Below are 12,832 nucleotides of genomic sequence, written 5' to 3' on the forward strand. Positions count from 1 at the left end.
CAGGTTGACATGACCAGATATGGACATATTACCCAACAAATGTGTGTGTGTGTGTGTTTCATGAAACTCTGGTTGAGGAAGCTTAATATAGGGAGATCCAGCTTCACCAGAGTGATGGAATTCCACTTTCTCTCTGCTCCTACTGATTTTCTAGAAAATATATGTTCATGATTGACATGCGCCCTTTATGCCAGAGCTTTCTCTCTTTTACAAAAGGTTGCCACCTGGAGATCTCCCACAATTGCAACTGATTTCCAGACGACGAAGATCAGATCCAGTGGGGGGGGGGGGGAATGGCTGCTTTCAAGAGTGGACTCCACGGCATTATACTATGCTGATGTCCTTCCCTCTCTAGGCTCCACCTCCTCCAGATCTTGAGTTACTTCCCAATTCATGGTTGGCAATGCCAGTCTTAGTGACTGCAGTGTGTTATGTGCTGAATCCTTACGCGGTCCCTTAGACTGCCTGGTATTGTTTCACTCCTACACACAATTGTGAGGAGCTGCATCTCATTACTCAATGGAACTTTGTTGTTGTTGTTGTTGTTGTTAGGTGCAAAGTCATGTCTGTCCCATCACAACCCCATGGACAATGATGCTCCAGGCCTTCCTGTCCTCTACCATTCCTCGAAGTCCATTTAAGTTTGCACCTACTGATTCAGTGACGCCATCCAGCCACCTCATTCTCTTTTCCTTCACCCACATCAAGAGGCTCTTTAGTTCCTCTTCGCTTTCTGCCATTAGAGTGGTATCATCTGCATATCTGACGTTGTCCTCCCTGCAATCTTAATCCCAATTTGTGACTCATCTAACCCCACCTTTCTCATGATGTGCTCCGCATACAAGTTAAATAGGCAAGGCGACAGTATACAGCCTAAAAGTCTCCTAGCATTACAACTCATCTCCGGACAACAGAGTTCAGTTGTCCCAGAGAACTGGCATACCATTAATCCCCAGTGGGCTTCCCCCCTTCCCCAAACTCTACCTTTTGCAGGCTCCATCCCCAAATCTTGATGGTCAACCCTAACCTTAGGCACATGGCGAGTGATTATAATGTGTAAGCCCCATGTCTGGATGCCGGGCCAAGAGGAATATCTAGCACCAAATGGTTTGGCTGCCTAACCTTGGCTATGTTCCCTAAGGATCCTAGTCAGTAAGCACCAGAAACTATCAGAATGATGTAGAGTGGACTTTGAGTGGCTGGGAGAGGAACATTAATAAAAATCACTCACTTGGTTTTACAGTAAGCTACCACACACACGATGCCTACAACAAGCAATGCAACACAGATCCCAGTAATGGTTAGAACTCTCTTCTGATACAGCTCCTCCGCTTCTGCAAAGGACACACAAAAACAATCCACAGTCAAAATACATTTCACGTGAGAAGGGTGAATTCTGGACCCCAAACTACATACCCCATCATTAGGAAACAAATCTATATCAGTTTTCTCTCCTGGTGCTGCCTGTCAATTGCTGCCCATCTAACATGCTGTAGTGCAGGGGTAGTCAAACTGCGGCCCTCCAGATGTCCATGGACTACAATTCCCATGAGCCCCTGCCAGCGAATGCTGGCAGGGGCTTGTGGGAATTGTAGTCCATGGACATCTGGAGGGCCGCAGTTTGACTACCCCTGCTGTAGTGCATCTCTCCCATCCTTTCCTTTCTCCACCTTCCTGTCCTTCTGAGTGAAAACAAAATCCATTCTGGGCTCCTTTTCATATCTATGGCCCCCACTTCATATCTCCTTTCCCTTTCTAACACTCTCAGGACACGTACTAAGATTACTCCAGCAAAGAGTGAGGATCCTACATGACTGTTTAGCATCTTTTCAAGCCCACAAGTACCATTTGAATGTTTGAGAACATTAACAGGCAACCAAAAAATCCCAGAAATCCTTCAGAGCCGTATTTTTCTGAAGAAAAAGCCTGAAGAGCAATACATGCACTCTCTTCTTTCTAAACTCAAGGTCACATTTCAGCTTCTCCTAACTTTTTGACAGCATTCGGTTTCCATAATTGCTCAGAGTGATGCACATCCCTTATTCTGGAGGGAGGACTTGCTAGCCACTGACAGATAGATGCATCAGAGAGAGGAACAGTGAAGAATATCAAGAAATGGATGAGCCATTCTGTTACGTATGCGATCCAAGCTGTGCTAACATGGGCCACAATGCCAATGAAAGGATTGTAAAGGCAACCAATCAGAAACTCCGTTTGTATGAACTCAGACCAAAGAACAGTCAGGGGTTTTGGCAAGCTAGCTAGGTTCGTGTCATTCCTTTGTTCTTTGTTTGGTGTTTGGTTGGTGTTTGGATTCAAGGAAGTAACTGTGTTTTGAAGAACTTGTCGTCTGTATCTACCCAACCCACAGAATTAACATATTCAAAATATTCCAAGGGCATGCAGCCACAGATATTTAAGAACAATTACATTTCATTCGTGTAGTGGTTAGGAGAGCGGACTTCTAATCTGGTTTGATTCCCTGCTCCCCCACATGCAACCATCTGGGTGACTTTGAGCTCGCCACAGCACTGATAGAGCTGTTCTGACCAAAGAGGAATATCAGGGCTCTCTCAGCCTCACCTCCCTCACACGAACTCTTCTTGTTCAGTAATATCAGAGCTCTCGCAACCCCACCTCCCTCACAGGGTGTCTCTTGTGGGGAGAGGAAAGGGAAGACAAATGTAAGACGCTTTGAGATCCTTTGGGTAGAGAAAAGCAGCATATAAGAACCAACTCTTCTTGTTCTTCAAAAGATGATATGGATCTATTTCACTTCCTTGGCTACCTACTAGTATGGAGGAAGGACATTTGCTGGATGTATGAAAGGTGGGTCTTGGTGTGTGTATATTGTGTTTATGCAAATTGTACTCATAGGGGAAGTATGTGAGCAGGGATTGAAGGGTATATGTTGTATGTGTAACTGAAGGGTCTCAGTATAAGATATATAAAGAGAAAATGGTTGCAGAGAAGATATTGTGTGTCATGTGCCATCCAGTTGCTTCCAACTTAGACCAACCCACGAATTAATGGCCATGACAGGTTCACCTAGCTCTGACCAGGGCCAGGCCCTGACTCCTGCCTGGTGGAATGAGCTCCCAGGAGAGCTGAGGGCCCTGACAGAGCTTCTGCAGTTCCACAGGGCCTGCAAGACTGAGCTCTTCCACCAGGCATTCAGTTGAGGCTGGTGCTTCCTGCCTTGGTGCTTCTGGTGCTTCCTTCCTTGGTGCTGGTGTCTGCCTTGTTACACCTCCTGGTTTCATATGGCAGTTGTTGCTGGCTTGGTTGGGGGTAATTTGGGCTTCGGGCAGAGTGAGTAGGGAGGGTGGGAGGGGTTTTACAATCTCTTTTCTTGTTTTTACTCACAACTTATTTGTTGTAAGCTGCTGCAGGCTGGCAGGACTAGGAGCGGTGGCATAAAAGTGGAATCAATCAGTCAATTGATCAGTCAAACAAAGATCCAAGAAGAGTTTTGGTTCTCTCCTTGTGCCAAATATTTCCCAAGCTGCTCCAGTTAGGCACCTGTGAGTAATTTGCAAGTTCCAACTCCTGGCAAAAGAGAAGGGCTGTTGCAGGCAGACCTTGTCAAAGGCTGCCAGACACCCAGAGAGGGTTTTTACCAGAGGACAGATGTTCTCCCTAATAATACATTTCACATTACTGGAACTTCATGAGCTTCAGTACTACATTTCTCAGGAACATTTTAGAACCCAATTTAATTTTTAGACACGAGCCAAACGAAATCTGTTTTTGTTTCTCTTTTGTATGCTCTCTCTTTGGCAAATCCATAAAGCTTTCTAATGTGAGGCCGCCAGCATAAGATGATGTATTACAGGCAGCCATGTTTACAAAACACTGATATTTCCTTCTGTTATAGAAAAGACACTGATACCTTTTCCGCACATGGGATTTGGCCCAGGCTGGCGCTCAGCTGGTGGCGAGGCAAATGCCCAATTCCAGATGATGCGTTCCTTTGGTTGCTGCAGGTGCCACCAGGGCCATCTGGCAGGGAAGAATCAGGCCACCCTGGCCCGACTTCTCCCTGCCTTCACCTGATTTACGGCATCCCGGAAGGGACATAAAATGCACCAGGTGGATCCGTGGCGCTGCACAGCACCGCGAAGACACCTAGGGCACTTTTTCATTTTTAAGACATTTTAAAGACCTTCTTAAAAATTAAAAGGAATCCCCCCGGTGGCAGAGACGCATGGCAGAACCTTGCCGCCTAGGTTGCCTCATCTTGAGGCATAAATATGGGGTGGACGAGGTCAGGTGGAGAAAAGGCTCCCCCCCGTACGGACCCAGGAAGAGGCCGAAACACCTGGCGGTAGGCTGGTGCAGTGCTGCTGGTATGGCAAAGGTCCGAGAAGGGGGATTAGGAGCCAGGAATGAAGCTGGAACATGGTGCTTCTCTACCAGCAACTGCAATCTCCTGAAGCAGCTTTTGCACATCAAGAGTACCTGCTGGAGTTTTGTTAAACCCACTTTTTAATCGAAATTTATTTTTAAATGTCTATTCCACCTTATCTTTCAGCCATGGCAGCTTTTAAAAAATCTAACACTTTAAAATCTATTGCTCTATTCAAACGCCAACATAAACAGAATAACACTAGAAAAATTCCTATTGCCCAACTACGGTGCCTTTACAACCTTGGACTCGTGGTGCCAAAATAATGCAGCGTTTATGATTGTTTCTGACTCCCAATTCAGGAACATTGGAAACTATTGATAGTTTGTGGGTAAAGGATAGCAGAACCCTAAAAATATTGGGTTTGCGGGTTTTTTGTCCAGCCCTAATAAAGAATGCATCTGTTTTGCAAAATTTATCAGGAGTCTGAGGGAGACCCTTGCTTCTCAGAACCTGCTAAGCCAGCAGTGGAGCAAAGAAGACCCACCAGGACAAGCTACACTCAATGCCAGGATGAAATCCATGATTCCTTTTTTCCTTTCCTTCCACACAGCAAGATCTTGAAAAAAAGGCTGGTGTATGATGCTAGTGTATGGTAGCAATTTAAAACAACAACCTTTGGAGCCTTTCCCTACATTTCTTTAATTCCCTTCCACATTTTTCTCTTCCTTTATTTTGCTCTTTCTTTCATGATCACCCATGCCTCTATCTTCACTTCTAAAGCCTCCCTCTTTTTTTTTTTTAATCTCAACTTCTCATCCATCCAGGTTGGCACTTTAGAATGTACTAATAGGTTGGTGGTCCCCAGCCCACGCTAAACTCACCTGGCCTAAATCAGGGCCAGGGCCTTTTTGGCTCTTACCTGGTGGAATGAGCTCCCGGAAGAGAGGCCCTGACAGAACTAATGCAGATGGAGATCTTCCGCTAGGCTTTTGATTGAGGTCAGGTTAAGGGTCCCTCTGATAGTCTCTGACTATGTCCATCTAACATCCATCTACATCCCCTGGGTTGATGGTTGGCAGCTCGGGATGGGGGAATTAGGGGATTGGGAGCTTGTTTTAGGTTTAATATTATGCACATTTTAACTGGTACTCTTTTAACTGCTATGAGCCACTATGAGCTGGCCAGGCCGATGGCATATAAATAATAATAATAATAAATTAATTAATAAATCAATAAATTAATTAATTGAATAGTAGTATAAGGGCAAATCTTTGTTAATATTACAACCAGCAGACAAGAATTAATATTGCCCCATAATCTATCAAAATAGTACAAGGATGTGTCCCCTCTATCAAGGCTTGATAATAAATATTAATCTGCCTCAGTAGTAATAAGGGATGGAAATGATAAATTATTTATGTATATACTTGATTTATATCTGGCCTTTGTCCCCAGTGGGGTCCCTTAAGCAGCCTACACCTCTCTCTTTTCCTCCATTTATCCTCACAATGACAGGTAGGACAGGCTGAGAGAAGGTGACTGGCCCCAAGTCACCTGGTGGGTGGGGATTCTGAACTGGCTTTCCCAGAAGCAAATCCGACACCTCAGCCACTTCACAAGCTTAGCTTTGATTGTGAGCAGAGGGCGGGGGGTGGAGGTGGGGCTGTTTGGAGAGAACCTGGGCCAGGATATTCGGGTTCCTTGCATCATGGGCCCTGAAACACCCATGGTCCTCCTGAAGCTGATAGCCAATGTTGAGATTCCTAGGTGCTTTTTTCCGGCCACAAATGGACATGCAGATCACTGTATGGTTACAGACCTGTGGCACATTGATTTGTCCTGATATTTGGCTTGGTTCACGGTCATTCGTGAGGGGCAGGTCCGGGTTTTGTCCTGTGGTTTTTCTTGGCAATCCTGCCTAGCATGAACATTCCTTTGGAACTGGAAGATGGACTGCTTAGGATTCTCTAAAGTGAGAGGCCAGGAAAACCTTATCTGGATGTTGTTGTTAGTTGTGAAGTCGTGTCCGACTCATAGGACAATGATCCTCCAGGCCTTATCTGGATGCACTTTGCAAAATATGAGGCTCCTTCCTTTGTGTTTGATGGCTCTGGTGTGCAGCGGACTGTCTACAGAACCTTCTGCCTACTCAGAAGCAAGTTCTTAAGAGGAAGAGTCCTCCCATGCTTTTGCAAAAATCAGAAGGATTTTAGGCAGTATTGGCCCTATTTCAGCCCGTCACAGCCCATGATACACGCTGGAAAGCAAGAACACTCAGACTGTACCCACATCGCCCTGAGAGATGCAGTATGGTTTGTTTAGAGGACAGTCTTTTTATCCACCTTGCTGAGGTCAGCCTAATTGCTGACAGTTGATCGGGGACTCTCTTTTTCGCAACTGGAGATCCTGTCAATCTGAGGTCCACAAGCTTGGCCCCAATAGACGGCTGGCATCGAAGTGCCGCATAAAGGAAGCCAGAGCCTGTGCCAAACTTGTCAGAGTGAACAAAAGGGTGAAGAATGCGCCTGCATGTCCATTCTCAGATTGGTGAATGTACTTCTTCAAGCTGAAAATATGAAACCCAGCCTCAAATGTATGGGTGAGGATTTTCATTCATTGTCGCTTTCTTTGGGTAAAGATAAAGGCTATTCAGACCGTCTTTTCCCCTCCCTGGCCACTATTCCTCTCTCATCTCTGACCTGCCAGAAGGCTGCATATGTGCACTGATCAATCTTCCACTTGAGGACTGCAGAAAAATTCCAATTTTCTGCCATTTTCAGCATCAGCAAAAGATGCAGAATGGAACTTCATTTCTTGACAGTGCTCGTTACCACGCATCAATGTCCCTTCAGAATGACAGAATGCTGTTAGAAAGTTAAGAGTGAAATGTGTTGCTACACTTCCACAGGCAGCCCGATCCCATTGATAACACAAGTCAACGTCCATCCAGCTATGAATAAAACCACATCAGTCTTTTTAACATTCTATTTTTTGGGGGGGATGGGGGGTGATGGAAGCAAGCCGGTAACATTTTGAAGAGATCTAGCTATATCTGTAATTTCCTAGCCAATACGTTTATCATTCTGTGGCAGGAAGCGTATGACAAGAGCAAATCAGCACATGGAAAATAATGTCACCCACGGGTGCTACAAAAACACAGGGAGCAGGAAAGGGGTGAAGGGGAGCGACAGAATGGTAGAGGAGCATAACCGCAAAACAGTAAACCTAGAAGGAAAGGCTTTTAAAAATGCAATAAACGATGCATACACTAAGGAAGGGTGCCAACGGCATTTCACAGTGTATTTGAGTCAATAAACCCAGGTAGATTCTACCATCAAGATCGCATTTCACAAGACACTCTCCTTTCAGAGAAGTGTGATCCATGCTGTGGGAGACTGGAGATTGCGCCTGATGCATGAGCACCGCTCACCGTTTCCTGTCAGCCAAGCGGAGTGGGTGGTCGCAAGCATTCCTACAAATCAAATCTTTGCATGTGCCCATCACAAAGAAAAGCAAATCAGGAGGGCAGAAAACCAATTCTCAGAGGCCCATTTGGGATCCAGAGAGCCAAATCACTTGTATGGTTGGTTTTGTGGCCATTAGGAAGCATGGACAAACACTCCATAAGGACCAGTCTGGTTCTGGCAAACCCACTAGATCTTTTACACTTTCCTTCTAGACAATGAGCATGCTCCCTCCTAGGAAATGAGAGCGGAGGACTCCCAAGAAAGAGAGCGGAGGACTCCCAACTTCCACAGAAGGCCTTGCAGTAGTAACGGTGGTGAGTACCTAGCACATATGTGTGTGGGAGGAGATGCCATAACTGAAAGAGCTTTAGTTGCCATGTGTTGGGGGTTTTCTGTGTGGGCGCATGTTAAGGATACCGATTTGAACACAAGCAACTGATTTGCACTGACAACCAAATGAGAATGACATGGTTTCTTCCTTAAATATCTGACATTCTGCAATTCTAATTTAGTGGTTAAAGGTGGCAGTGTCTAAACTGGAGAGCTGGGTTTGATTCCCCACTCTTCCACATGCAGGCAGCTGGGGGACCTAGTCACAGTCCTATTAGAGCTGTTCTTGCAGAGTAGTTCTGTCAGAGCTCTCTCAGCCCCATCCACCTCACAGGGAGGCACAGATCACAGATGTTGTGCACTGGCCGATTTTCCATCTATACCAGGTGCGACAGCTTGCATGATACCTGACGACAGCCAACCTAGCCACAATGATCCATGCAACGGTCACCTCCAGATTAGACTTCTATAACTCACTCTATTCAGGGCTACCCTTGAGGTTGCTCCAGAAATTCCAGCTGGTCCATAATGGAGCAACTCAACTTGAGCCCCATGGAGAATACATATTGCACCTGTGGCCTCCCACGTGCACTGGCTCCAGATGGGAGACCAGATCAAAATCAAGGCCCTAAACAGCCTGGGAGCCTTGTATCTTTGGCACCGTGTCCGCCCTTATTACCCTCCCCAGCATCAAGAAACACCCATCGATGGAGATGCCTCCAAACTCTGAGACAGGTTTTTATTTGCAACATGGTATGCTTTTATTATGTATGATTTTATATTGTTGCAAACTGCCCCAAGCTAATAGGATGATGTGGTATAGGAATAAAACATTTATTTATTAATTTTAATTTGTGGGGAGAGGAAGGGAATTGTAAGCCGCTTTGAGACTCTTTTTGGTGGTGAAAAGTGGGGTATAAAAGCCAACTCTTCTTCCTTTTCAATACATTTTCTTGGCCCTGCACTGTGTCATTGGAACTACACTGAAATAGGATAAAATATACATGAGCCTCCAGGCAGGGAGAAGAAACCGGGCCCTGAGCTATTGGATTAGATGAGCCTTTCTCAACTTTTTTACTGTTAAGTAAAATTCAGGCTACTAGAAACCCTAGAAGTGGTGTGATCGTCCAGAATATGGTTGGGAAGCAGAACTTTGGAGATGCCCACCCTGGGCCCCTCCCCTCCCCACCTCCTCCAGGCACAACATTGGCTATTTGGGGGGGGGGGGGAGGTTGGCATGACCATATATGGTTATATCACCCAACAAATGTTTAACAGATTTTTAAAATATATAAACAATTAATTCACTCCCACCCTTCCTGGGCCACCAAGGACCCAGGGCTTCACAAAACCCTGGTTGAAAAAGCCTGGGTTAGACCAACTCTGGACATTCCCCCCCACTGCATCTCCAGAGGACAGCTGGTCTCACTACCTTGCAGACCTGCCTGTTCATCTGAATCTCCCAGACCAGAGATGCCAGGGGCATTAATCCCCAGTAAGAGGGAGGCCCACTGGTGGGCAATTCATAAGGCTTGTGTCCTGGTCGGTGCAGAAGATATGTTCTTGGGTCAATATTGGGTGAGTCCCATCACAACTTTTTAGGCCTGTCAACATTTTAGCCTTGTGGGCTGGAATGTCCAGGGATGGTCTACAAACCTCATTCATGTAACACAAAGTCCTCAATGAACCTAAAATGTCCTGTTTTCTGTGCTGGATGGAAGCCATTTCTGTAACTGGTCAGCTGACTTTGGGCTCCATCATCACCCTTTTCATTTACTAAGCCAGGTTTTTTCAACCAGGGTTTTGTGAAGCCCTGGGGTTTCTTGAAGGCCTTGGAAGGATTTCCCAAATGGGGGGAAGGGGAGCTAATTAATTTTAATATATTTTTAAAATTTGTTACAAATTTATTGGGTGATATGACCATATATAGTTGTGTTTATCTGCCCTTCTCCCCCCAAAATGGCCAATGGTGAGCCTGGAGGGGATGGGAAGGGGGGCCTCGAGTGGGTGTGTACACAATTTCACTTCCCAACCATATTCTGCACAATTGCACCACTTCTGGGGTTTCTCAAAGCCTGAAGAATGTCTCAGGGGTTTCTCAACCATACAAATGTTGAGAAAGGCTGTACTAAGCATTAACTGTGTCTGACAGAGGGGCTATGAAAAAAACAACGGAATGTTTGTAGGGTTCTTTGGGGTGCTATCCTGGTAAGCAGAGTAGGGCTAAGGCCATTGATTTCTCCCCTGTCGTTCTCCAGAGGTCCATGGACTACAATTACCATGAGCTCCTGCCAGCAGCATACTTGCAGGGTCTCATGTTAATTGTAGTCCATGGATATCTGGAGAGCCATAGTCTAGCCACCCCTGCCCTCTCCTGTACATTCTTCTGTGATTCAGTGAAATGAAAAAATGAATGCATGTAGGCAGAAAGGCAGCTGGGGAAAAGGCTCAATTAAATTAATTTCTATAGATGATAAAATGTACAGAGGTCTTCTCTAAACAACCCAATCCACAGAAACACTGGAGGTGGCCAGGAGCCCTTGTGCAAGTGGAGGACATTTCAAAATGCAGGAAAACAAACTCTGGCATGTCGGACTAGTGATGTGGTTGAGGTTTCACCTTCCTTTTCAAATCCAATCAAGCCACAGCTTTCTCCAATTCCCTTCTCAACCCCCCTAAGCCTCTCTAGCATTTCCCAGTTGTTCATTGGGATCTCTTTTTTGGGCAGACTCTCCAAAGGACACGTCCACTCCACCCCTTAGCTCTACTGGGCCCCCTGAGCCCTCCTTTCTCTCAGCGCAAAAGTTGCTAGAAAAACCATGAGCTGGTTTACAGCCCATCCTGCTCTTCTACCTGTCATATTTCAACTGTACAAAGATGGTACCATTTTTGACTTTCTTGGGTTTGGTGTGAATCAGCTACTGCTGCTCCATCCACTGAGGTGCTCTTACATCTGTAGAACACTGTCCTGGGATGCAGCCCAAGACTGTCCTTCACACACAGCTCACTGAATGCTCTTCCTCCCAAATTTTAGAGAAATGGATTCAGAGGGCGGTTCCTTGGGTGTGACGAGAGCGCCAGGGATACAGTTCCCCAGTTCTAATTGACAGTGGTGGTTAACGCTAATCTGCACTGGATATAGTTGACATACTTAAATTACAAACCAGCTTTAAGACTGAAATGAATGTCTGCTGTTCTGCTGAGTGTTTAAAAGAAGTTAAACTGGTCTTGACCAGAGTCAGGGTCTTTTTGGTCATGGCTCCAACCTGATGAAACAATCTCCCTGAGGAGAAGATTAGGGCCTTCCAGGACCTTCAACAGTTCCAGAAGCCAGCAAGGCAGAGCTGTTCCATCAGGCCTGCGGTTGAGGCCAGGAAATTAAAACTGAGGACTTGCTGAGGAAATGCTGATCTCCCTGCTCACAAAGCAGCAATGGGCCATCTGCACAAACACCATCCCATCCAACAGAAATGGGTTCCCCCTTGTAAGGTTTTTTAGAAGGTGGCCTTGAGCCCGTTTGAGAGGGCGGTATAGAAATTTAATAAATAATAAACATTAAAAATATTTAATTTAAAGCATATAAAAACTGTTTATCAATGTAAAATTATTTATATATGTCTTCTTACCTATCCTAAGCCAACTGAGAAGGGCGGGCTATAAAAATAAAGTTCTTGTTGTCAAAAATAATGCTGGAGATCTTTGTTACTATCATAACTGAGAAGGGCAGGGTTATCAACCATTTGAACTTCCTTCTACAGACAGGAGTACGCTCAGAAAAGCTGGCTGATGGATGTTGTTAGGAGAGATGCAGTTCCCTGCACCATGAGAGGAAAGTGGGTTTTTTTAAGGTGCTTAAAGTTTCAGGGAGCGAAGACAGTTAACCATTAGATGGTCCCTGGTCTAACAGAGGTGTGACTGGCCTCAGCAAGGGACAGGGACTTTTTGGTCTTGGCCCCAGCTGATGGACTATACTGCCTGCAGAGACCTGGGCCCTGATGGAACTGCCAAAGTTCTGCAGGGCCTGTAAAATGGTGCTTACCACCATAGGGTTGGGCACTTTGGAGGCTGAAGTGGCTGTTCCAGCAAGAAGCAACCAGTGCCACAGCGTTGGCCGCTTCGGGCTGGAACAGCCACTTTGGCCGCCAAAGCTATACTGACCATAGGGGGCGGCAACCATTGAGAGCCCCTTTGTTTGGGCGAGAGGGGAGTGGAGTGGAGTGGAGGGCAGGGGAGTGGAGGAGAGGAGAGGAGAGGAGACGAGAGAGAGAGAGGAGAGGGGAGGGGAGGGGAGGGGAGGGGAGAGGAGAGGAGAGGAGAGGAGAGGAGAGGAGAGGAGAGGAGAGGAGAGGAGAGGAGAGGAGAGGAGAGGAGAGGAGAGGAGAGGAGAGGAGAGGAGAGGAGAGGAGAGGAGAGGAGAGGAGAGGAGAGGAGAGGAGAGGAGAGGAGAGGAGAGGAGAGGAGAGGAGAGGAGAGGAGAGGGAGTGTTGCTGCTGCCACTGAGCAGGAGTCTTTGTGAGGTTCCTCCGACGGCCATGCTGTGAGTGGGGCTGGGGGCGGCAGAGAGGCCCTTGGGGGCTGCTGGGTTTTGGGGACTGATTGGCTCCTTTGCCAGAGAGGCTTGCGTGGCATGCTCCTCCTGCTTCTCATGAGGAAACGGGAGAGGGCGTTATGGTGTTGGGGGATG

The 12,832-nt window shown here is 46.4% G+C and overlaps 1 protein-coding gene across 4 annotated transcripts in view; it reads right to left on the minus strand.

The window, feature by feature from the left end:
* The window catches only part of NRG2 (neuregulin 2), a 194,119-nt gene that overhangs the window by 14,214 nt on the left and 167,073 nt on the right, over nucleotides 1-12,832 (minus strand). For all 4 annotated transcript variants that reach the window (XM_077310089.1, XM_077310090.1, XM_077310088.1 and 1 more), the window contains one exon: nucleotides 1,232-1,334. In XM_077310089.1, coding sequence (XP_077166204.1) covers nucleotides 1,232-1,334 — 103 coding nt within the window. The remainder of the gene's footprint in view (nucleotides 1-1,231; nucleotides 1,335-12,832) is intronic.

The sequence above is a fragment of the Paroedura picta genome, chromosome 14, assembly GCF_049243985.1.
Source record: "Paroedura picta isolate Pp20150507F chromosome 14, Ppicta_v3.0, whole genome shotgun sequence".
Lineage (NCBI taxonomy): Eukaryota > Metazoa > Chordata > Lepidosauria > Squamata > Gekkonidae > Paroedura > Paroedura picta.